A 27,205-nucleotide genomic window follows, 5' to 3' on the forward strand; every position below is an offset into this window, starting at 1 on the left:
CCTTCTGATCTCTGCCCTGAATCTCCCATGCATTTGCAGGTCAACATTCTTATGCAAGAGGACTCCTAAGCATAGATGAAATCTGTGGTCCTTAAGAGGAATTAAGTTATAACATCAACTAGAGAGGTAGATACCAGTGGTGGTGTTTGACACATAATTAAATGAGCTTACCAACTGTGAATCACATAACCAACGAGTCTTCCTGCCAAAAGCTGGAATGCTCATGGGTTGCTTGGGGCAGCCTGTATTTTAGGATTTATAAGGTACAATGTCCCTGTGGATGAAGCTATAGTGGACTTTTGGTGCCAAGTTGTGGGGGTTCCCAGCTGCCCAGTGTTCCCTCACCGGAGGGAATTTGGGTGATTATTGAGTGTCGATAGTCCATCCGTTGCTCATAGTGTCAGAGGCATTTGAACCAGAGCAACTCCATCTTGAATAAGGGCTCGGTAAAATAAGGCTGAGACCTACTGGGCTGCATTCCCAGACGGTTAGGGATTCTAAGTCACAGGATGAGATAGGAGGTTGGCACAAGATACAGGTCATAAAGACCTTGCTGATAAAACAGCTTGCAGTAAAGAAGCTGGCTAAACCCCACCAAAACCAAGATGGCGCTGAGAGTGACCATGGTCATCCTCACAGCTACAATCCCACCAGCACCATGACAGTTTACAAATGCCATGGCAATGTCAGGAAGTTACCCTATGTGGTCTAAAAAGGGGAGACATGAATAATCCACCCCTTGTTCAGCATATAATCAAGAAATAACCATAAAAATAGGTAACCAGCAGCCCTCGGGGCTGCTCTGCCTATGGAGTAGCCATGCTTTTACTCCTTTACTTTCTTAATAAACTTGCTTTCACTTTACTCTATGGACCCAAATTCTTTCTTGCTGAGATCCAAGAACCCTCTCTTGGGGTCTGGATTGGGATCCTTTTCCAGTAACAACAGTATACTAAATTTTTTATTGTTTACAATCTATTTTTTACATACTACATTAAAATGAATCATAACCAAATCTGTGTAAACATTATTATTTTCTAATTCCAAGCTAACTTTTCCATGTAGAAGAGTTCCATATTCCAACTTAAGAGGTGGAAAATACAACTCTTAACCAAATATATCAAATCATATGTATAATAAAATGTACTGCTTGTCTTATTTCTAGGTTAAAAAAACTTCAAAGATAAGGAAATATAAGTAAGGTTAAAACAATAAAAATATGTAAGCACCTTATTTAGCATAACAAAATTCAAGGACTCTTTCTTACCTCAAGAATGGGACACATAACTTCTGCTGTGACATCACCATGATTCTTACAGAATTTATAGAATGCCTCAAGGTAAGACTTAAAAAGAAAAAAGATCATAAAGTGATATAATGAATATATATTCCTTTTGAAAATGTCTAGATCAGCTTTTCATGGTTTATTAAATGCTTTAATGGAAACTGAATTACATCTCCCACAGGAAGATATTTTATAATAAATTTGGTAGAAGCTTTCACATTGCAGCATGTTGCACAGTCTAAAAAAGAACGCCAGAAAAGGACAAAACTGCATTTATCATAACTTATAATTACTTAACAAGCACTTTTTTTGCATGGTTTTGGATTATTTCATATGGTTAATTCTTGCTATTTTAACAAGAGTGCCAAGTTCTTTTCTGAGATCAGTGAATAATTTTAGATTCGGCCCTATGCTGACATTTGGTCTCTTGTAGAGGCACATTTGGGATGGCTTTGAGCATGGAGCTATATGGGAAAGGCTGTAGGGTCAGACTGCCTGGGATTGGATCCCAACTCTAATACGTTTTAGCTAACTGACTTCTTCCAAAGAAACCTTGGCTCTTCAAGCCTCAGTTTTCTCCTCTGAGGAATGGAGATAGCATAAACATCATATTTTTGCCAGGTGGATTAGTGAGTTAAGGCCTATAAATTACTTAGAACGGTGCCTTCTGTTAGTTATATCTCAAAGATGCCTCCTCTAGGCCCATAAGTCACTTTACCAAAAGGAACACTGCCTGCAATACAACTCTTCTGAAAGGACCACATGTTTGAACATAGCATGCCATAAATATGGCATGGCTGTATATATTCAGTTACTGTGTGTGAGTGTCCAAAGAGGCTAAGGTTATTTGACTAAAAATGGACAGATTTTGCTCAGCCTAAAGTATATACAGCTACTCAAATGGAGGCAGCACAGTACAGACGGACAGTCAGATTATGCAAAGTGGTACCTATGATGCAGTGAACACAAATTGTTCATTCTGGTATGCTGCACACAGTAGATTAAAATTGTGTGGGCAGATTAGCTGTGAGATTCAGGGATACTAACAGGATTGAAGACAGAGATGAACACTACATAACAGAAGGTTTACTATGTATGCTGATTGCTTTAAATGGATTGATATTGTTCACCCCACTTATTCACCTACCATCATCCAAACACCTTTTATGTTCCAGGTACCATGCAAGGAGCTAGGAATATGGAAGAATAGGGCATGTTATTTCCTCTCAAATATCTTGCTGGCTAGGGGAAGCTGACATGCATGCATTTAACTAGAGGACAGGCCAGAACTATAAAAGCTATATTCCAAATATGCACAGTTTCATAATTGCAGAAGTTGGTTAATGAGTAAAGTAAGTTTTAATAGAGAACTCTAGTCACAATATATTGTGTAATCAAGAAAAACACAATATTTGGGAAAACCATTACCTTATATAGTTTATTGCGTAGCAATTCAATATTCAGTTCATCTAGAGCATTTTCAGACATGCAGTCTTGAAAGAATGGAGCTGAAAGCAGAAATTGCCATACCAAAAAATGAATCTTAAGCAAGATTATAAACTGTAGAAAAGGTATCCTGAACACACCACCCTCTGCTCACTCCTGACAAGAACACTGCAGAGTTGCAATCCATACACTCCACTAAATAAGGCTAATAGTAATGAGGATGAAAGCAGTTATTACTTTTTAAGCATTTATCATGTGTAAGCCCTAAACCAGGGGTCCCCAACCCCCAGGCCAGAGACCAACACCAGTCCGTGGCCTGTTAGGAACTGAGCCACACAGCTGAGGTGAACAGTGGGCCAGAGAGTGGCATCAACTGTAATTACAACTGCTCCCCACTGCTTGCATTACCACCTGAGCTCCCTCTCCTGTCAGATCAACGGCAGCATTAGGTTCTCATAGGAGAGCAAACCCTATTGTGAACTGTGCATCTGAGGGATCTAGGTTGCACGCTACTTATGAGAGTCTAATGCCTGATGATCTGTCACTGTCTCCCATCACCCACAGATGGGACTGTTTAGTTGCAGGAAAACAAGCTCTGGGCTCCCACTGGTTTTACATTATGGTGAGTTGTATCATTGTTTCATTATATATTACAGTGTAATAATTATAGAAATAATGTGCACAATAAATGTAATGTGTTTGAATCATCCCGAAACCATCCCCTCTCTCCTGTTGTGGAAAAGTTGTCTTCCATGAAACCAGTCCCTGTTGCCCTAAAGGTTGGGGACTGCTGCCCTAAACCTCATTCACTACACTACACACTGAATATACTTTCACTTAATCTTCACAACTCCTTGGAGCTATTCACTTAAGGCTTTTTTTTAAGTCCCCCCTCCTTCACTATCTAATAATAATATTTATTATTTGCAACTTTAGTATGTGCCAAGCATTGAGTTGTACTTAAAAGTGTGTTTTATTTTTAAAACTCTGTTATAAAAAGATACGATTATTTCCAAAATGAGGAAACTGGGGTGAATTGAATTGCTCCTAGTCACCTTGCTGGGACCGGGCAGAGCCTGGTTTCATGCTCATGGTTGTCTGATTGCAGTCTCAACCTCTCTCGACCAGCCTATGCTATCTCAGTATTGGGTGCTTAATGATGACACAAATATTTTTTTTTTCCTTTTTAAAATATCTATCTCAAACAGCAACTATTTTGACAAATGATCAATAGTGAATTGCTGCTATCCAGATTTCCTGACAATATTAGATAATGATGCTTATACAATTATCTCTTTAGCATTTTGAATACTACAACTCTTGTTAGTGCCAAATTATAATGAAATTAACAATCATTTCATCATTGCTTCTGATGACTTGACAGATACTCTTCAGCATCTCAGAAAAATGACATTTTTAAACTTCCCAAAAGAAAATGCTTCCTATATGCAACCTTATCTAGACAGAAATTTAAATGGAAGGACAAGAAACTAAGTGTATAAAACCAAGCTAGAAAATTACATTTTTTTGGAAGAATGACAAGTTCTATTATTTATTTGCTATGACCTGGTATAAAGTGAAAGGTTTGAAGGTTGAGAGATGAGCTCCAGTTCGTTCTCTACTACAAATGGTTCACATGTGATCTGAGCAGGTTGCTTCATTTGTCCTGATCTGAAAAATGAGGGAGCTGAACTAGATAATTCCTTAATGTCTCTGCCACTTCCAGGAATCTTCATGGTATGCTACTGTATTCGTGGAAAAAAAATTGTGAAATCAAAGTACATTTTCTTTTGGACCACAGGGAAGAAAAAATAGTACATTTTCTAATGACTGTGATAACACACACAAGCAGCTACAAAATTACCTAAGTGTTCCTACCTAATGGCGTTTCGATCAGAATGGCATTAAAGAGATCTGAAGGTGTCTCTGCAATGTTGACAGCTTCCATTTCTGTGAAACGGCCCAAGGGGTGGCACTTCCCCAGAATTTCTTTCACAGATTTTTTCTGCAATGCACCATTCATCAGCAGAATCACATTGTCTATCATGTAACTGCACCTGGTTTAGAAGACAACTCAATCATTAGAGGACAGCTGCAAAAGGATAAGAAGCATCCCACAACTAAAAAATACACACTGTTTAGGTACACACTGTTTCATTCAGAAAATACATGAGTCTCTTTTTATTTTAAACACTGGGGTTTAGGAGATGTAGAGAAACATATATGACCTCTGAGACTGTCATAAATCGAAAAAGCATATTCAATATATATATATTTTTTTGAGGCAGAGTCTCTCTCTGTCACCGTGACTGGAATGCAGTGGCCCAATCTTGGCTTACTGCAACCTCTGCCTCCCAGGTTCAAGTGATTCTCCTGCCTTAGCTTCCCCAGTAGCTGGGATTACAAGCTCTCACCACCATACCCAGCTAATTTTTGTATTTTTAGTAGATACAGGGTTTCACCATGTTGGCCAGGCTGGTCTCAAACTCCTGACACCAAGTGATCTGCCCGTGTTGGCCTCCCAAAATTCTGGAATTATAGGCATGAGCCACTGTGCCTGCACCTGGCCATGAAAAAGCATATTCAATATTCTAACAACTAACTAAATAAAACCTTGGCTGGTGGGAATATGCGGAAGAAGCCCCTCCACAGTCATTCTCAAATGTGATGGGGCGGGGGTGAGGGTGTGAACTTGCTTGGTTTATCAGAATGGACAAAGGGCTTGAAAAGTTGAAAAACACAGACCTGGAGCATCTTACTCTACTTTAAAAACTGACTACTATATTTGAAACTGCAATGAAGCCTATCACTGAGGATTCAAAATTTAATTCTAAAAAATACTGTGTAATTCTGTCCTCATAGGAGATCACATTGTGAATTTTCTAGGCCACCTTCCTCACATCCCCGAGTTTATTAATTCATATTAATTCATATTTTAATCATTTTTATGTGATTTCTTTATTTGATATAAGCTCTGCTCGGGATACCCTGGGTGCATGTCCTGGTTCACTCATGTAGTCAGCACCTAGGATATTCCAAGCAATGAGGTTGAGAAGTAAATGAGACCTAGGGCCTTACTTTACAGAGAATACAGCTTAAGTGAGGAAATGGACAAAGAATCATTTACAACAAATCACAATAGGGCATACACGCTATGCTAAATAAATTATAGAGGAGTGTGGAAAATCACAGCTGGACACTAAACCAGTCCTGGAATTAGACTTGCTAGAGAAATGACAGTCAAGTAGAAACTTGAAGAATTGGTAGGAGCTGGCCAGCCAAAAGGGGCTGGGAACTGGGGAAAAGCACGTTTCAAGGCAGAAGGGAGAACATTTGAAAAGCCCCAGAGATGGGAACACAACGATACTCAGGGTGTTTCCTTTCCACTGGAGCTGGAACTGGGGCTGGGGCTGAGCATGTTCGGTCCCGAAAGACGAGATGAGGAGCTTGAATGTTAAGGGCAACAGAGGATACTGACTGCCCTTACACTGAAGGGAATATTATGACCTATGTAAATATTAAAACAGGAGAAAAGGCAAACAAACACCTACGCAGTGAGGTGCTTTACAAAAAGTTACTTTTCAAACCATAGCTGCAACACTGTGAGGTATGTCGTATTATTATCTCCATTTTATAGACGAGAAACCAGAGGGCCAGAGAGGTGAAGATATAACCCATGACGACATACACAGCTGACAAGTAGGAGAGCTGAGACTCAGACTCAGGCAGTCTGCTTCTGAAATCTTCCTTTGAACCCTCACATTATGTGCTTTTAGTTGTTGGGGTGATGTGTAGGTTTCTGGGCTTGACAGTTAGGTTATAGAGCCATTTATTGAGATGAGAGCATTAGGGGAAGAGGAGGTTGCAGTGGGTGCAGACGTTTTAGATGGAATGAGTTTAAGGTAACCAGGAGGTAACCAAGAGGAGATGCCAAGTAAGCCTAAGAAGTGTGTGTCCTGAAGACAGCTGCCAATTCGAGACATTTGGGCAAGCAGGTCAGGACGGGTTAGTTTAAAGGTGGAAGCCGAAGTCTTGGAAGTAAGCAGGATCACATTGTAGAGTGCATGTAGAGGTCTTTCTTGGGAACTCTGGGGAACCCCAGCATTTAAGGACCTTGAAGGAAATTCAGAGGGATGACTAGATGGGGGAAGGAGAATCAGGGGAGAGAATTTTAGGAAGTTCTAGAGAGTTCTAAGAAGTGATTGGAGAGTCAAAGTCCACATGTGAGACCTGGAAGTAGGCATCTGTAGGGTACAGCAACTAAGGAGTCATCAGAGAATGCAATGAAAATGCCTTCAGTGGAGTGTGTCTGTGCAAGGGAAAGGGAGAAGAGGATGGCGGAAGACTGGCCATTGTGTGTCTGAAATTAACGGGACATGGAGGCTTAAAGAATGGAGTTCATGCTGCAAGCTGACCTTGAAGGAAGAGAAAACCAGATACGTGGAGATACAGGGGCCAAGGAAGCTTTCAATTTTTAGTTTCAATATGTGTCCTTTTAGGGTGGGAGGAAGAGAAGTGAAGATATTTAAGTGCTGAGGGGAGGAGGCAGTTGACAAGGCGAGGTCACAGATCAGAAGGAGGAAGGGGCAATGCAAACCTAGTCCTTGAGGTTTCACAGTGATGGGAAGCTTAGCCACTGTTGTGAGATACACTTGAAAAATGATACCTTTTTACTGGATGAAAATTTACCTGAACACTTAGAAACATTGTCACCAGAGTCTGGCTGCATGGGGGACAGACTTCCTGGGCAGGGAATTCATTTCTGGCTGGAAAAGGGGGTCTCCTTCATTGTGGAGCTTCTACAGCTTACCCCCAAAAATTCTAACTAAAGATGATTTTGAAGCAGGCAATTATCTCTTTATAAAAAGCACATGACTATAAAGTTTCTTCACCTCCTGAACAGCAGTACCAAATTTAGACATTATGGAGTTCTAGAATCCTTTTTATCTCTTCAAAATGATATTAAAATGGAAGTGCTTATTTAACTGTCCCTTTATGGCTCAAAAGCAATTACCTCAGAGGGCAATTGCTAGTACTTAATAATCCTTAGCAGACTCCAGACACTTAATTGTTCCCCATAACCCCCCTGCAATGCAAAAGCATCTGAGCTGCGAACATTCCCCATTAGCAGAGGACTATTAGAGCAACGGTGACGGGCGACCAGCATCAATGGTGTGAGCAGGATGCAGGCTGCATATAACACCCAGACCTGCATCTACAGTGTGTGCATGTGTGTGTATTCAGTATTTTTATTTTTACTTTTTTACTAATAGACAGGCTAAGCTCTATATTGCAATGAGCAAGGGCTTTATAGATGGGGTTCAATTTTATTTCAACTCTTACTGAGTGGCCTTGTTTCTAAAATGGAACAATAACACCTGTTCTTGCAGTGTTGCTCAGAAACACTGAGAACCCAGGGCTTGGCCCACGGTGAGGGGCAGGGGTGTCTCTTTCCTGTCCCCTCTCTCATCTCCATCACACATAGGTACCAAGTATATAATTATCATTGGCTGTTGGGGTGACAGGGACATAATGTAACCAGAAGACAGTTTAGTTTCTCTAGACTATAATCTTTGTAGATCTCCAGGGGGTCATGCATGCAGTGGTTGGGAAGCAAATAATTGCTGACATTGACTGAGTAATTTTTGAACAAAAAGACACCAGGGTGTTTACCTAGTTCAAACCCCTGTTTTAGATAATTATCCTCATAAGTAGTGACAGAGCCACCCCTTCAGTTAGGTTAATTTTTCTCCTACTCATGGCCTAGACAAATGTCCTTTGACACCTGTAAAAATCATAGTCACCTAAAACTGCGATAAGCAAATTATTCAATTTCAAAAATTTTAGGATATTAAAAAATTTTTAAATGCTGATTCTTTTTGAGGTTTTTACTATGGGCAGTAATTATACGCACAGTCTCACTCAAGCTTCACAATAACTCAATGCTGTAAGAACAATTATTAAGGAAAACTGAGGCTTAGCAGTACTAAATACCTTACCCAAGATCACAGTGCTGGCAAGCAGCAGAGCTGGGTCCCTAAAATCAAAGTGCTGGCTCCCTAGTAGGTTCAGATAAAAGAGCTCAAGCCAGATGATATTTTAACATTTCCATTTGATCTTAGAGCTATTCTTTCTCCTCCTGCTCCCTAGCTTATTTAAGGATCTCAAAGATAACTATAATATATTTTCTGTATGATAACTACTACATTCTGCTGCTATAACAGTTGCTAAGAGGTCAAATAATATAGAGCCATAATTTGGTAAGTTAGAGGAATTGCTCTTCTCTGAATAAAAATTTTAGTACTTTAGTGTCATTAGCAATAGCTGAGAAATGACTGTCATTCACTAAGCACTCTGGCATGAGATAGAAAAAGAGAAACACCTAAGATAAACACAGTTCAGTGAAGAAGCTCTCCAGGGTATTACGTCTTCATTGTCACACCCACCCTTTCCCATCCACCACCCCCAATGCCTAGAAAATGCGAATCAGTTCTCCCACTCTATAATTTTGCCATTTTCTGAATAATATATAACTGGCAGCAGATAATATGTGACATTTTGAGACTGGCTATTTTAACTCTGCTCAGTGTTCTTGAGATACATGTAACACATTCAAGCTGTTGCATGTAAACAGTTTGTTCCTTTTTATTGGTGAGTAGTATTCCACGGTATTGACATACCACAGTGTATTTAACCATTCACCTATTGATGGACATTTGTGGTTTTTTTCTAGTTTTTGGCTATTACAAATAAAAACTGCTAAGAACATCTGTTTGCTGATTTTTATATTAAAATAAGTTTTATTATTCTTGGATAAATGCCCTGAAGTGCAGTTGCTGAGTGGCATAGTAAGAGTACGTTTAGTTTTTTAAGAAACTGCAAGACTATTTTTCAGAGTAGCTGTCCCAATTTTAGTGCAGTGTTAAAAACTTTACTTCTTTTTAAGTGTCTTTTCCTTCCCTGTTTATAACTTATATTTCCTCTATATACACTGAGAACCACATCAGACAGTGCAATGATTTTTCCTTCAACTGTCAAATACAATTTAGAAAACTCAAGAGGAGAAAGAGTATATTGTATTTACCCATATTTTTCTCCTTTCTGTTGTTCTTTCTTTTTTCCTGTTGTTTCAAGATTACTCTTTTTATCATTTCCTTTGTGTTTCAAAAGGTTTGTTTAGCCATTCTTTTAGAATGGGTCCGCTGGTGACAAAAATCTCCTAGTTTTCCTTCATCTTAGAATGTCTTGATTTCCCCTTCATTCCTGAAGAGTATTTTCACTGAATACAAAATGCTATTTTTTCTCTTGTCTTTATGCTTGAAAAATACTATACCACTTGCTTCTGGCTCCATGAGGTGCCTAATGAGAAATCTGCCATGGTTCAAATTGCTTCTCTGTTATTGGTAAGGTGTCATTTCCCATAGCTTTCAAGATTTGTTTTGTCTTTTTTTCTTTCAGAAGTTTGATTATGACATGTCTTGGCCTGGATTTCATTGGATTTTTCCTGTTTGGGGTTTCACTTAGCTTCTTGAATCGGTCGGTGTGTGTCTTTTGCCAAACGGGGGGAATTTTCAGCCATTATTTCTTTGAATACTTTTTCAACCTTTCTTTTTTTCTCCTCTCCTTCTGGGATTTATTACTACTCTGCATGTGGCCTCTATTGACACCAAGGCTAAAAAGAGGGCTCATTACTGCTGGGAGGTGGTCAAAGGCCCAGCTTCCCGCTCAGCCCTCTCTGACCCCACTTACAGCTGGGTAAGAGTAGACATCTGGGTCTCCACTGAGCCTTTGCTGACAGGGGTGGGGTTGCAGTTTTTCCCATGGCACTTAGTTAGAGTACAGCCATTATTATCTGAAGATTTTCTGCTTGTGGCCAGGTGTGGTGGCTCACGCCTCTAATCCCAGCACTTTAGGAGGCTGAGGTGGGCAGATCACAAGGTCAGGAGTTCAAGACCAGCCTCGCCAATGTGGTGAAACCCCATCTCTACTAAAAGTACAAAAATTAGCAGGGCGTGGTGGTGGGTACCTATAGTCCTAGCTAGTTGGGAGGCTGAGGCAGGAGAATAGCTTGAACCCGAGAGGCAGAGGTTGCAGTGAGCCGAGATGGCGCCACTGCACTCCAGCCTGGTGACAGAGCGAGACTCCATCTCAAAAAAAAAAAAACACTTTCTGCTTGTGAAGCTGCCCCTTTCCTGCCCTGGGTCTCAAGTTTCTTAGTCAATTGATCTTCTCTCTACCTTTTAGTCGTTAGTGTCTTCCAAGACGCCAATACTTCAGCCACAATAAGACAGCATCTTACCCTATTTAGAATGGACAGTATTAAAAAGACAAACAATAAAATATGCTGGAGAGAGGATGTGGAGAAAAGGAGATTCTTATACACCATTGGTAGAAATTTCAATTAGCACAACTACTGTGGAAAACAGTATGAAGATATCTCAAAAAACTAAAAACAGAAACACTATACAATCCAGCAGTCCCACTACTGGGTAGCTATACTAAGGAAAATAAGTCAGTATGTCAAAGGGATACCTGCACTCACATGTTTATTGCAGCACTATTCACGATAACAAAGATATGGAATTAACCTAAGCATCCATCAACAGATGAATGGGTAAAGAAAGTATGGTACAGATACACAATAGAACACTATTCTGCCATAAAAAGAATAATATGTCATTTGCAGCAACATGGATGGAATTGGAGGTCATTATGTTAAGTAAAATAAATCAGCCACAGAAAGCCAAATATCATATGCAATCACTCACGTGGGAACTAAAAAAAGTTGATCTCATAAAGGTAATGAGTAGAATGACAGATAATAGAGGTTAGGAATGGTGGGTGGTAGGGAGGGGGAGATGAGGAGAAGTAGATTAAGAGGTATAAATATACAGTTAGATAAAAGGTATAAGTTCTATAGTTAGACAGAAGAGCGGAGTGACTATAGTTAACAGCAATGTATGACATATTTCAAAATAGACTGATGGTTCCCAACACAGAATGACAAATACTCAAAGTCATAGACTCCTCAAATACCCTGACCTGATCATTACACATTCTATAACTATAAAAAAAAATCTCATGGACCCCATAAATACGGAAAATGTTATGTATCAATTAAAAAAGCAACACACTAATACTTCAAATGGTCCTGTGGTTTGTTTAGTGCCCTAAAGCTTTTTATACCTCAGGGCTATACATAGTATGGTATAAAAAGATGGTGGAAAAAGAACAGTTGTGATAAGGAGGTGTTAAGGGGAACCCAGCACAGTGTTCTGACTTCAAGTACTCTTAGGTAGTTTTAGTACTTATACATATAGGCACTCAGGATCTGGAAAGTGGTCATCTTATAATCACTCCTGTTTCCATAACCCTGGGAAAGCATCCTGTAGACCTAGGGGGACATGTACAACAGTGGAAAGGTTGCTGTCCTATAGAATGTTCAAAGTTATTCACTAAGATAGGTTTTAATTTCTTTTTTTTTAAATTTCAATTTTTGCATATGTTTTTAAATGGACATAAGGCTGGGTGCAGCAGCTCCCACCTGTAATCTCAGCACTTTGGGAGGCCGAGGTGGGCAAATCACCTGAGGTCAGGAGTTCGAGACCAGCCTGGCCAACGTGGTAAAACCCCATCTCTACTAAAAATACAAAAATTAGCTGGGGGTGGTGACAGGTGCCTGTAATCCCAGCTACTTGGGAGGCTGAGGCAGGAGAATCACTTGAACCTGGGAGGCAGAGGTTGCAGTGAGCTGAGATCGCACCACTGCACTCCAGCCTGGGCAACAAAGCAAAACTCCATCTCAAAAATAAATAAATAAAAATGGCTGGGTGCGGTAGCTCACACCTGTAATCCCAGCATTTTGGGAGGCTGAGGCGGGTAGATCACGAGGTCAAGAGATAGAGACCATCCTGGCCAACATGGTGAAACCCTGTCTCTACTAAAAAATACAAAAATTAGCTGAGTGTGTTGGTGTGCACCTGTAGTCCCAGCTGCTGGGGAGGCTGAGGCAGGAGAATTGCTTGAATCCGGGAGGCAGAGGTTGCAGTGAGCCAAGATTGCGCCACTAAAATCCAGCCTGGAGACAGAGTGAGACTTTGTTCCCCCCACCCCCCAACACAAAATAAATAAATAAATATAAAATGGACATAATAGATTAGAAAAATGCATATAATATATAATTAAATATGTTCTCATATTATGTTGGTCTTGTGTTTTAATGATTGAGGTATATGATTAAAGGATGGTAATCACTGATCTAAGGGGACAGAAGGGATATTGGACACTATATGACAAAGAACCGCTGGCCACACTGTTATTTGTCTCTAAGATAAAATCCAAAAGGGTCTCTGAGGTAGAGAAGGGGAGACTTAAGATTTCTGATGTGCTTATGAGTACTGAGTCAGAGTGAGCAGAGATGGAGATAAATTCAGACCTTGAGAACAGAATCGAAAGGGGAAGAACTGGGGTGGGGGGTCGTTATGACCGGCAGGCATGCTCCGAGGCTTCCCCATAGGGCACATGGGGAAGAGGACAGAGGCAGGCAGCTGGGCATATTATTCTTCCTCTCAAGTAGCCCCAAGAAGGAGGGCTTCACTCTGGGGAGAGAGTGCTTTTCAGGCTGCATCTGTCAGGATTTGCAATGGTATTTGATGAGTGTAAACACCCCTCCAGGACACCTTCCTCCTCATTCCTGGAACTTGAATTCTGTGATAATTTGTCTTATGGTTGCCCTATCTCCCAGGCCTGTCGTTTTCTTTTTCTATTTAGCTCATTCGTTGTTTTGTTTTCCCTGTCTGTCTCTTAAGCATTGCACACCCTGAGATTAGAAAAACTCTGTTTTGTAAAATCATTTTTAACATAACTTAATTTTTAGAATAATTTTAGATTCACAGAAAAAACTGAGATGATGGTACAGAGAGTTTCCATATACCCCATACCCAGTTTCTTCTTATTAACATCTTAAAATAGTATGGCACATTTGTTATAATTAATGAATCAATATTAACGTATTGTTATTCATCAAAGTCCATACTGTATTATTTCCTTGGTTCTTAAGGGATAGGAAGGAGATTTTTGCAAGGAAGAAGGAGAAAGAGAAAAAATGGTAAATTAGAATGGCTTTTGATGACCTGATGGGGAAGGAAATAAGACCCAGGTGGGATGAGGAAATAAGAGAAAATAGAGAAGTATAGATTATTATTTTCTTTTTTCTTTTCTTTCTTTCTTTTTTTTTCTTTTTGAGACGGGGTCTCCCTTTGTGACCCAGGCTGGAGTGCTGTGGTACAATCACAGATCACTGCAGCCTCGACCTCCTGGGCTCAAGCAATCCTCCCACCTCAGCCTCCAGAGTAACTGCAGCTACAGGCATGCACCATCATGCCTGGTCAATTCCCACCCCCCCGCCTTTTTTTTTTTTTTTTCTGAAACAGAGTCTCACTCTGTCACCCAGGCTAGAGTGCAGTGGTGCAATATCGGCTCACTGCAACCTCCACCTCCCGGGTTCAAGCAATTCTCCTTCCTCAGCCTCCTGAGTAGCTGGGATTACAGGCATGCGCTATCACGCCCAGCTAATTCTTGTATTTTTGTAGAGACGGGGTTTCACCATGTTGGCCAGACTGGTCTCGAATTCCTGACCTCAGGTGATCCACAGGCCTCGGCCTCCCAAAGTGCAGGGATTACAGGCATGAGACACTATGCCCGGCCAATTTTTTTTTCCTTTTTTATAGAGACAGGATCTCCCTGTGTTGCCTAGGCTGGTCTCAAACTCCTGGGCTCAGGCAATCCTCCCACCTCAGCCTCCCAAAGTGCTGGGATTACAGGCATGAGCCACCATGCCTGGCCAGATTATTCTTTTCAACAAACATGGCATCACAGGGTGAGAAGAAGTAGACAACTACTGTCTTCACAGGGTCGCTGTGCAAATTAAATCAAATTACACATAGGAAAGCAGTTTGTAAATCATAAAGAAGTTGTCACAGTAGGAGGAGCCCAGGCTTTGAAACAGATAAACCTGATTTAAGCCCAGCTCTGCAACTTAAAAACCCTAAGAGTTCCATTTCTTCAGTTTTGAAATGAAAATATTTATTCAACTTTGAATGGTTGGCATCAGGCTTAGTAACACATATGAAAGCGCTTGTAGAGTGCCTTGGATAAAGGAGGACATACACTGTTAGAAGAAGATATTTTTCTGTAAACTGGACTTTGCGGGAAATTATAAGCCACATCATCTTTAATGTAAAACATTTGAAAAGTTTAGTCGAGGTAAGCCTGAGCTTTCTTCATCTCTGTAGTTTTGGATTTAGTTTTAGCTAAGAGAGTTCTTTCTAAATTTACCTATTGCTCCCAGATAATAAGAGATTATCATGTCAGTTGTGGTGTGAAGACCAGAAGCTGAGTGATACAGTCATTTGGAAGGCTGGGACACCAAAAAAGAAGACCGTAAATCGTATTACTCAATAGTGTTGAGATACTAGCCCTCAAGTCTGATTTATACCTATTTCATAAAACCTATTACCACCTCGTTTTGTATCTTGTAACCCCAGAGCTGTCTTTGTGTGGTCATTATTTTATATACTGTTTCCTTTAAGTTATCTGAACTTCAAAAAGTTCAATATTACCTCTTTGGAAATGTAATCAGTAATCTCAAAATATTACTTGCCGACTGTTTGTCAAAACTGATAACAGCTTTCCTATAAAGAGACCTGAGCCCCTTTGCTAGATGGAGGCACCTCAATACTCAGTCTGAACTTTGTCCTTTGGGCCTGAGAGAACATTTAACTTGGTGATGACAACAGCTTCACTGTCTACACACATTGTGACTAATATTCGGCTTGATCACAGGAGCCACATCCCTTTTATTGTTTGTTTGTTTATTTATTTATTTTGAGATGGAGTTTCGCTCCTGTTGCCCAGGCTGGAGTGCAATGGCGTGATCTCGGCTCACTGCAACCTCCACCTCCCGGGTTCAAGTGATTCTCCTGCCTCAGCCTCTCGAGTAGCTGGGATTATAGGCACCCACCACCATGCCCGGCTAATTTTTTTGTATTTTTCGTAGAGATGAGGGTTTCACCATGTTGGCCAGGCTGGTCTCTGCCCACCTCAGCCTCCCAAAGAGCTGGGATTACAGGCATGAGCCACTGTCTGGCCTTATTTTATTTTTTTAGAGACAGGGTCTTTCTCTGTCATCCAAACCCAAGTGGTGCAATCATAGCTCACCACAGCCTCTAATTGCTGGGCTCAAGTGATCCTTCCACCATGGCCTTCCAAAGTGCTGAGATTACAGGAATGAGCCACTGTGCCTGGCCCAGAAAGCCACATCCTCGTATCAGGCCTTGATTGCTACAGGTTTCCTTTCTACCCTAGGAGGCTGGATCCACATCCTTCATCTGCAACATGTAATCAAATTCTTTATGACAACCATTTTGTTTTAGGTGACCAGAACTATGTGAGATGTTGGCTAGGTAACAATTATACATAGAGAATGTACAAGGATAGGGACATAAAATGCATGTTCAGGCTGGGAGCTGTGGCTCATTCCTGTAATCTTAGCACTTTGGGAAGCCGAGGCAGGAGGATTGCTTGAGCTCAGGAGTTTGAGACCAGCCTGGGCAACATGGCAAAGCCGCCTCTCTACAAAAAATACAGAAATTAGCTGGGTGTGGTGGTGCGCACCTGTAGTTCCAGCTACTCAGGAGGCTGAGGTTGCAGTGAGCCATGATCACGCCACTGCACTGCAGCCTGGGTGACAGAATGAGATCCTGTCTCAATTAAAAAAAAAAAAAAGCATTTCAGGGATCATTGCTCATGGAAAGGATCAGGGTGTGTGTGTGTGAAAGGCACCTTTCATTTAGGAGTTTCATTGAGGAATTAAATAATTTATAAAAGTACACTAAATGTATTTCACAATTTTTCAATGTATGAATTTTCAAATGAAAGTTTTCCTTGATTACATTGGTAAACATTTTTTGTTATACTGTGGATTTGTTCAATCCAACACTAACCATATATGCTTACATGGGGCAACCCTGTCATATTGCGTGATTTCCTTGTCAGCTGAATTTAGAATATCCCCATAAGCATTCTTCTCTCTCTTAAAATTTCACATTTTTGGTAACATTTCTTCCTTCTCTGAAGCTTCCCTTTTTTAAATAGAGGAAGTGAAAATTAAAATAATTTGAAAAAGCAAACAATTTTGCTGTCACACTTGTTTTTCCTTGTAGCAAAATAAAATACTGAAAAATTACTTAGAAGTCAGCATTGCCATAATAGCATATTTTAGAACAAGAATGCTGATCACTTTGCATTTCCCAAGCCCTTGGTTGCTCTGGAATTTTACGAAACCTCTTCAGTATTTAAGATTCTCTACAATCTTGGTTTAACCCAACTGTTTAGATTAAAAATTCTTCAAACTTAACTTGTCCTCTTCTACATTAATGTCTTGGTTCCTAGTCTTCTCCAGATGTATAAAGTTTCCCTTCCTTACCAATCCTTTAAGGCCATATTCAAGTATCATATTTTTCATGAAGCTTTTAAAATGTCTCCAGCTAGAGGTGATATCTTTTTTCTTTCTAGATTTCTGTATTTGTATTTATCCTGGGGTGAAATTAATTTTCTGTATACATTGGCAGTAGCAGTGATGAACATAAAGACTACTTAGCTCATTCATTCACTGCCTCACATATTTAGTGTGGCATAAGGCTTGGATTCCAGTACTAATTCTGCCACTGCAGAGCTGTGTGCTCTTGAGTAAGTCGTTTTACATGTTCATTTCAAACATAGTTATTTACAGATAATAAATAACTATAGGGGAGTGGGAGAGGGAGAGCATCAGGAAGAATAGCTAATGGATGCTGGGCTTAATACCTAGGTGATGGGATGATCTGTGCAGCAAACCACCAAGGCACACGTTTACTTAAGTAACAAACCTGCACATCCTGCACATGTACACCTGAACTTTACACTATATACAAAAGGATATATATATATATATAGGCTGAGCACGGTGGCTCACGCCTATAATCCCAGCACTTTGGGAGGCTGAGGCAGGTGGATCACTTGAGGTCAGGAGTTCAAGACCAGCCTTGCCAAAGTGGCAAAACCCATTCTCTATAAAAATACAAAAATTAGCTGGTCGTGATGGTGTGTGCCTGTAATCCCAGCTACTCAGGAGGCTGAGGCCGGAGAATCACTAAAACTCAGAAGGTGGAGGCTGCAGTGAGCCAAGATCACACACCTGCACTCTAGCCTAGGTGACAGAGTGAGACTCTGTCTCAGAAAAACAAATAAGTTAATTAATTAAATTAAGTAAATAATACATAAATTAAAAATATATTAAATAAAATATACCTGTATATATTTATGCAAAAAATTATAATAGATTACATTTTAAAAGGACAAATTGTGGACAATACGTATATGATCTCACTGTTCTAAAACAAACAAGAAGCCCAACTATGTATATTTATATCTGTGTTTAAATATAAACACATGCATATATAAAAACATTTTTCACAAGGGAAAAGTTTAGAAAGATACGCATGAAAGTTTTGAGTGGTTACCTCTGGGCTCTGTGACATGAATTCTGAAGTATAGTCTTTACTCAATCCATTTTATTATTTCTAAAAAGCCAACAATACTAGTACCACTCCATAGGGTTGCTGTGAAAATTGATTAAATTTAATACAGGAAAGTGATTATAAAGGTACTAACTTGTGTAGTGAGCGCAAAATACATTTTAGTAAAAAATCTCTCTCGTTTTTTAAACACACGTGCTTATTTTCAATTAAAAAATTAAAAAGATAACATAAAACTAGGACAATGGGTAAGTATGGATTTCAGTCTCCATCCTGAAAATGAAGGTTATGGGACAGTCTCAAATCTCTTAAATTAAACAGTTGGGGAAGGAGTAGTATTTTGGAAAACAGGTTATTGGGATCAATATCGCCTCCTGGTGGCTGATTGGTGCCTTGCCAGACAGTTGCTCAAGCACAAAGCAAAGACTACGCCCACCTTGGTCCTGATTTGTATCCCACTCAAAACTGTCGTAGCGATGGCATCCTAAGCTCTTTCACATCCATTACCTTAACATCCTCAACCTCAGACACTAATTTTATTGACATGTGGCATCAGCAACCCAACAACAGTAGTGGTGGGGCCTGTGTTTTCTGTTCTCTCTGCTGTTTGCCTCTCTCCAGCCGCGTCAACCTACAAACGCTTAGCCTTTCAAGCCTTAGCTTGGGCATCACCTTCTTCATGCCACCTTCTCTCACTCACACAGGTGAACATTATACTCAAATACACAAATAAAATTAGCTACATTTTTTGAGCATGTGTATGGATGTGTGGGTATATTTATATATTGTATAAGTATACATTTTTTCAATCAGCCAGTTTCAGGGGAGAGTGATCTGTGTAGTCACACAGGACTCCATGCTTGGTTTAATTCTCTGCTGCTGTTCTCTTGAAATCACTGAACACATTTTAAACAAGGAGCTCTATATTTTGCACTGGGCCTCACAAAATATGTAGCTGGTTCTGTTTTTAAATTAAACTCACAACTCTATATTGTATATAATTATGATTCCTGTACTATAGATAAGGAAACCAAGGCTTTGAGTGACTAAGGGACTTTTTTTGAGGTCCTACAGTTGGTATATTATAGACCCAGTTTAGAGTCTACCTACTGGTTATAAGAATTTCTCACCTGGATCAGGGATGCCTGGAGGGCTTTTAGAAGAGCAAATTCATTGATTGCATTCCAGAACCTAGTAAATCATAATTTTTAAAAGCATGATCTTAGAATCTGCATCTTAAGTAACTCTTCCATTGGTTAATGAACAAAGTCTATATTCAATTCATTTCTAATCTTAGAGTCTCGCATAAGCCTTTACTCATAGTAGTCACTTACTGTTATGCTGATTAAATGAATATCATTCAGTTACAGATAGACCAAGTATAGCTTTGGCAGAATAGCGCTAGTGTTTTTCAATTCACAAAATGCTTGAGAGTTTTAAGCACTGAAGGTCTTATCAGCAACTGCAATAGGGACATGTTTGCCCTGCACTTGCTCCCCTTTGACTATTCTCATTGAATCTCTGAGTGCAAAGCCTTTAAGACAGTGCAATCTGTAAGACCACAGAAGAACTTTTCCGACCAGAGACTCAGGATCACAAGGGCATGGTGGTGTCAAAAAGCCAATTTCATATTATTGGAAATTTGGTTGTTGAAGTTAGAATTCAACAAATGAAATATTATGCAAAGCTTGGGGAAAGAAAGACACAAAACTCAACACATCTATGTTCATGACCAGATGGAAGGCTATATACTCATTTAAAGATGTGGGAAAAATGCTGATAACACACAGAGAAAAACCAAGATTCAAAATTAAAGTGATGATAATGTTAGTTCTTTAAAAATGTATAGAAAAAGAGGATAGGAATATGTCAATTGATGGTGAGATTTAGGGTGATTTATTTACTTCTATAATTTCCTCTAATTTAGCATGGTCTTCCTAGTCTCTTTGATAAGAACTAAAAATAAAATCCACTTATATTACTTGCAAATCCTTTCTTTCCTTAACTTAGAATTCCCAGGAATTATTGTCTGCTTTCCCTCATGCCTCATAAATCAAGATACTAAATCCTGTTAAATCTATCTCTCAAATGAATCTAATCATATTCCCCACCTTCCTGTCTCTACCATTCAAAGTTCCAATCTAAGCTTTTAAAATAGCTTCCCCTATTGTTTCTCTGCTTTAAGTTCCATCCCCTCCATGCATCTTTTATAATACTAACAAAATCATCTTCCTAAGATATACATCAGATCAGCCCCCTCACTTTGCGAAGCAGGAGTTAAAAAGTAAAAACATGCGAATAAGCAAAAAAGAAAAAAATGATCACTTTTGGAATGCTATTTGGAGTGACTTGATATCACATCTTAGGCTTTTTACTTAGCAGCTACAAGGACTTGGACACTTTATTTTTAAGTATGCCCCAGGAAAGCAGCATAATAATAGCAATTGCCAGTTATTGAACAAGTGCTACGTGCACAGTAATCCTAAGAACAGGTACTCTCCCATTGGCTAGATGAGAAACTAATGCTTAGATGTCAAACCGCCTTTGGCCACACAGTCAGAGGTAGCAGAAGTGTTCAACCACTCTATCACATGGCCACCCAGGGGGAAAATACTTCTCCCCTTACAGGGTGGTGACCATTAAGTGAGGGGGTATCGTCTGCAGCACACAAGAAGCATGGAATTGATAGTATTTTCTGAAAGCCTTCCTGTAGTGACTTTTACTTAGAGACTTAGTGACAAAGCCCTTCACCTGGTCAACCTCTTTACTCTCTTGTCCAAGTCTCTGTTCTCTCTACTCATGTCTAGGTTCCAGCAACATCTGAGATGCCGTGTCATCTCCAAACACAAAATCCTTTCATGTCTCACTTATTCTTTCAATCTATGCCAATTTTAAACAGTGGCCAAAATTCTACTTTCTCTACAGAATCATTTAAAGTCAAAATTCCTTGTTCCAATCCTCTAGGTTCCTCTCACTGAATGTTCAAGCTTCTATTATAGCTGTAGCTTAATTCTGTCTTGCTTTTACACCGTTTGTGGACTTGCTTGCTGCATTAGAATGTGTATCTAGTGATATTTAGATTATCACTAGAATGTATCTAGTGATAATAGGGTGATCAACTCATCTGGTTTTCCAAGGACTTTCCCGGTATCAACATTATAAGTTCTGAGTCCTGAGAAACACTTTGGGTAAACTAAGGTGTTCAGTACCCTAATGTACAGCACACCACAAAGGCTGTAGATGGTTTATTATGTGTCATTGGGATATTTTAAAACTTTGATTAGCCTTTAGGAATGAATCTTTAAAGATTTCTTCAGTGTGTGGTCCTTAACCTCAGATTCTCAGTAATGTGAGAATTAGGACTTTAACCTAGGATTACTCACTACTGTTTAAGTACCAAAGATGACATTTCCTTGGTCATCCTCTATTCAGAAATTTTACAGCCTCTGAGGTGGGATACTTTGAATGCTTGAGAGATTATTTTTAAAAAGATGCCTGGTTTCAAAAGAGATGAGAAGTTGAAATGCTGATGGAAAATGTTCGATAGGAAGGAGGAAAAATAAAACAACCAAGGCCTATATTAAATGGTCTCTTCGTTAAAATGTTATTGGATTCATTCCTTTGTTTCACACAACTGTGTATAATTATAGTATACAAACCCTCCAGCAGATCTTCCTGCTATTAAGTATTTAAAAATATCCATTCCAGATTTTCAAAATAAGTTTCACATATACAGTAATTATATCTCATAAAATGTGCAATGCTTAAGATTGTGTTTATTATACCAACTTAAATTTAGACTGTCTCTATTAACATTGATTTAATCATTTGTATAATGCTGTCTTGGGCATTTCCTAATAGGGCAGGAAGTTACTTCATTTGATGGAATTTCATGGGTGCTAGAGAGACCCTTGAATTTGCAAGATATACTGGAAGAGAGATAAGAGAAAGGGTTTTAGAACTGTGGGATACCTTTTCACCATTTGTATATTCTTTCTCTTTCTTTCTCTTTTTCTTTCTTTCTTTCTTTCTTTCTTTCTTTCTTTCTTTCTTTCTTTCTTTCTCTCTCTCTCTTTCTCCTCCTCCTCCTCCTTCTCCTCCTCCTCCTCCTCCTCCTCCTCCTCCTTCTTCTTCTTCTTTTGAAATGGTGGAATCTTGCTCTGTCACCGAGGCTGGAGTGCAGTGGCACGATCTCAGCTCACTGCAACCTCCACCTCCCAGATTCAAGCAATTCTCATGCCTCAGCCTCCTAAGTAGCTAGGACTACAGGCATGCACCACCACACCTGGCTAATTTTTGTATTTTTAGCAGAGACAGAGTTTCACCATGTTGGCTAGGCTGGTCTCAAACTCCTGACCTCAAGTGATCCTCCCACCTTGGCCTCCCAAAGTACTGGGATTACAGGCGTGAGCCACTGTGCCTGGCCATATACCATTTCTTATTGTAATAAATCTCTAAGCTCCACAGAGAGCAGCTGAATGCTGCCAGGGTTGCCAGTCACAAGACATCATATGACATGATGGGACAGATCATGGATGGAGATTCAGAAGACCTAGGCTTTGGTGCTATCTAGTCTCTGACAGGGAGATAATGCTATCCGTATAGGTAACTGTCAAGAGAAACTCATGAAAGTATTTGTGAAAGTCACCTCCAAGTAATCAAGCTGAGGCCCCCTGATTAAACATTTTAAATCAGAGGTGCACCTCAGTATAACCTGGGTGCCTTCAAAAATACAGATGGGCTCCATTCCAAGGCCAATTAGATCAGAATCTACTGAAGTAGGGGTCAAGAATATAAGTAGTTTTTGAAGACCCACAGATACTTCTGATTTGCTTGCCTTATTATAAACTACCAGGACAATGATGAGATCATTAGCTTGCTAGACTGATAGACCTGGAATGGAATCCCTTTCATGTCTCTTACCTTTGTAACTTTGGAAAATGCATTAATTCATTGACCCTCCATTTCTGTAATTTTAAAAATGGAGATATAAACACCTGGTTTGCAGGGTTCTTGTGTAGAGGTGAAGGTAAAACATCCAGATCAGAGTAAATATGTTCAGGGGTCTGATAAGTAGCTTAAATACAAGAGTGTTGGAGACTGTGGCTAATGGAAGAATGCAGCTTTGACAAAATGGTTTATTTATTTATTTATTTATTTATTTATTTATTTAAAGAGACAGGGTCTTGCTATGTTGCCCAGGCTGGTGAATCAAACTCCTGCACTTAAGTGATCCTCCTGCCTCAGCCTCCTGAGAAACTGGGACTACAGGTGCAAGCCACCACATCTGACTTCAAAGTGTTTTTTGTATGTTTGTTTTTGTTTTTGTTTTGAGACAGGGTCTCACTCTGTCACTCAAGCTGAGGTACAGTGGCATGACCATGGCTCTGCAGCCTCAATCTGCTAGAATCAAGCAATCCTCCTGCCTCGGACTCCCCAGTAACTGGGACTACAGGTATGCACCACCACACTGGGCTAATTTTTAAATTTTTTCTCTTGTAGAGACAAGGTCTCACTATGTTTGCCAGGCTTTTCAAACTCCTGGCCTCAAGTGATCCTTCTGCCTTTGCCTCCCAAAGTGCTGGGATTACAGACATGAGCCACTGTGCCTGGCTCAAAGTGTATTTTTTAAAAGTTATTTTTTAAAACACTGAGCTGGCCTCACAAAATGTATCTGCAGGCATGACATCCAGTTTTATCCCTAATATAATGGTCAATAAAAAACCAATTCTCAAGTGCTATATAAAATATAAACTGCTGAGTTATTTGGATATATTTTTCTAGCTCTGTGTAAAGTATTGCTGAATGCAGGATTCTATACTGATTCAACAAGTATTCAATGCCCATTAGGTAATAGCGAGTCCAGACAGAGATACTAAAAGCACTAATTCAAAGCATGTATAGCCAATAGGAAGAGTAGATAAATTAAAATATATCCTTTAGTAACAATACTGATACTACCAAAACCACCTTTCCAATTCTACTTTTGCGTTAACATTCTACCCAGGGCTTTGTGATTATCTGTATTTTTGTACATAATTTTTAAAAATACTGCTTATAACTAGAAATATTTAAAATTTTAAGTAATTATTTTTGTTTTAGAAACAGTATATTTTAACATAGTAGTTTGTTGTGAAATAGGGACGCTTGCTTAATTAATGAATGCTAAGTTTCCTTCCATGTCTAAGATTCTATGATTAGGGCCAGGCGTGGTGGCTCATGCCTGTAATCCCAGCACTTTGGGAGACCGAGGTGGGTAGATCACCTGAGGTCAGGAGTTCGAGACAAGCCTGGCTAACGTGGCGAAACCCCATCTCTACTAAAAATACAAAAATTAGCTGGGTGCAGTGGTGTGCACCTGTAGTCCCAGCTACTTGGGAGGCTGAAGCAGAATTACCTTTTTTTTTTTTTTTTTTGAGACAGAGTCTTGCTCTGTCTCCCAGGCTGGAGTGCAGTGGCGCAATCTCGGCTCACGGCAAGCTCCGCCTCCCGGGTTCACGCCATTCTCCTGCCTCAGCCTCTCCGAGTAGCTGGGACTACAGGCGCCCGCCACCACGCCCGGCTAATTTTTTGTATTTTTAGTAGAGACGGGGTTTCACCGTGGTCTCGATCTCATGACCTCGTGATCCGCCCGCCTCGGCCTCCCAAAGTGCTGGGATTACAAGCGTGAGCCACCGCGCCCGGCCGCAGGGGAATTACTTGAACCTGGGAGGCGGAGCTTGCAGTGAGCCGAGATCGTGCCACTGCACTCCAGCCTGGGTGAGAGTGAGACTCCGTCTCAAAAAAAAAAAAGATCCTATGATTAGGAAACAAGAAATCTGTGGGATCATCAGTGAGGGGAACCTTTGGCCAAAGGACTCACAGCTGTTTTTAGAACGAGAGCATTTCCCAGTGTATTCTGGGCACATTGCCTTTATATCAGATTTGTTTCCTAATCCCAAAGTACAAACCCTGGCAGCTTTCTGGCTCAGATAAAATCGGGTTGCCCTCTGTCACTGTCATGGTCAGATTTTCTGAACTCAACTAAAATCTGAGCAAAATAATTTTATGAAGCCTACTGCTAACAATTATTTCAAATCATGAGTCCACCACTCGTTAGATCTGTGATCAGGGCAAATTATTGCACTTAAGTTCTAGGTTCCTCATCCTTAGAATGGTGATGGTAAGAATTGAGTAAGACTTGTCAGGAGGGTTAAATGAGATAATGTTTGTAAAGCACTTAGCTTTCCAACCTAATAAAGTCCCCGGCATATAGTAATATTCTGTAAATGTTGTCTAGTATGTTGATTATTATTTTTCCTTCCACACAACTAGGGCCATTTCGTCCTTCAGCTCAGGAATCTTTACTGTTTCCGTAATTATCCATGCCAGGTATTTTTGCAGGAGGCACCACTGCTTGCAGAGCCTCTCTCACGGCAGCTATTGAAGATTAGATATGAATTTGGAACTGACTCAGCCCAAAGCCGAAGCACTTTCTACTTCCTCCCAACCATCACCGGGAGGAGGAATATGTTCTGTAAGCAATCCTGGCGTCTTCTTTAATCTCTACATTTTGGGTTTCTCCTTAAGGTTTTTACTTTTTAGGAAGGGCCTTGCAGATACCAACAAAATATACCACATATACACACAACCTTGAAAAATATTCTGCGGACGGGCGCGGTGGCTCACGCCTGTAATCCCAGCACTTTGAAAGGCTGAGGTGGATGGATCACTTGAGGTCAGGAGTTCAAGACCAGCCTGACCAACATGGGGAAACCCCATCTCTACCAAAAAAAAAAAAAAAAAAAAATACAAAAATTAGCTGGGCGTGGTGGCGTACGCCCGTAAATCCAACTACTCCTGAGGCTGAGGCATGAGAATCACTTGAACCCAGGAGGCGGAGGTTGCAGTGAACCAAGATCACGCCACTGCACTCCAGTCTGGGCAACAAGGGTGAAACTCCATCAAAAAAAAAAAAAAGAAAGAAAGAAAGAAGGAAGGAAAGAAAGAAAAGAAAGAAAGAAGAAAGAAAGAAAAGAAAAAAAAGAAAAGAAAAGAAAAGAAGAAAAGAAAAGAAAAGAAAAACTCTGATGTGATAAGGTTCAACTTCCTTAGCCTGGCATCAAAGACTTTCCATAATCTGACTGGAGTTTGCGTCTCTAGCCTCGTTTCCCCACTTCCTCCTTCCTATCTGGCACACCCACTCCAGTCAAAACCGAACTGTTCCTCAGGCATGGAACAATCTTCCCATCTACATGTTTCAGCCCCGGATGCTAAGGCTTCTCCCGTATTGCCAAATTCTACCATTTCCAGGCTCAGCAACATCAGCCCTTCTGGTAAGGTTTTCCAGAATTCCTGAACCGAGTCCTATGTAAGTCCATATCTAATCTCTACCCCTGACTAGCTGTATATTTGTGAATTCTTAGAAAACATCAGCATCTGTGTCTTGCCTGTAAGTAATATGGAAGGAATTATCCTAACCCATAGCGCTGATGGGAGGGCTGCGTACAGCAAACAAGAAACATCGGCACTAACGTCATGCCTCAGGTATATCCACAATTCCTTCCTTCCTCGATCTATGGTCTTTTCTTCTACTTGCTTACTTACAGAAATGGAGTAGAAAGGGAGAGCTATTTGGGAAAAACAATTTGAGCTAGATCTGTAGTCTAATTCTTTACACGAAAATAAATTCTAAAATGGACCAAAGTTTTAAATGTAAAAAATGAAACAACATCTGTAACAACAAATAAATAGAAGAAAAGACAAGTGGATTTATTTATGAATTTGGAGTGAAGGCCTTTCTAAACAGGGTACAGTAAAATACCCAGAAGGCAATGAATGAAAACAATGATGAGTATAGCTAATTAAAAGCATTCAATGTTTCCACAGCAAAAACCCACAAACATTATAAAAATTAAAT

At 40.0% G+C, this 27,205-nt stretch overlaps 1 protein-coding gene across 1 annotated transcript in view; it reads right to left on the minus strand.

The window, feature by feature from the left end:
- Nucleotides 1-27,205, minus strand: part of ATP6V0D2 (ATPase H+ transporting V0 subunit d2) — a 55,653-nt gene that overhangs the window by 9,932 nt on the left and 18,516 nt on the right. Inside the window, exons 3-5 of the mRNA XM_003268265.2 lie at nt 4,610-4,788; nt 2,714-2,793; nt 1,268-1,345 (exon numbers count right to left, since the gene is read on the minus strand). Of these exons, the coding sequence (XP_003268313.1) occupies nt 1,268-1,345; nt 2,714-2,793; nt 4,610-4,788 (337 nt within the window). The remainder of the gene's footprint in view (nt 1-1,267; nt 1,346-2,713; nt 2,794-4,609; nt 4,789-27,205) is intronic.

This window comes from Nomascus leucogenys, chromosome 16 (genome assembly GCF_006542625.1).
Source record: "Nomascus leucogenys isolate Asia chromosome 16, Asia_NLE_v1, whole genome shotgun sequence".
NCBI classification, from domain to species: Eukaryota; Metazoa; Chordata; class Mammalia; order Primates; family Hylobatidae; genus Nomascus; species Nomascus leucogenys.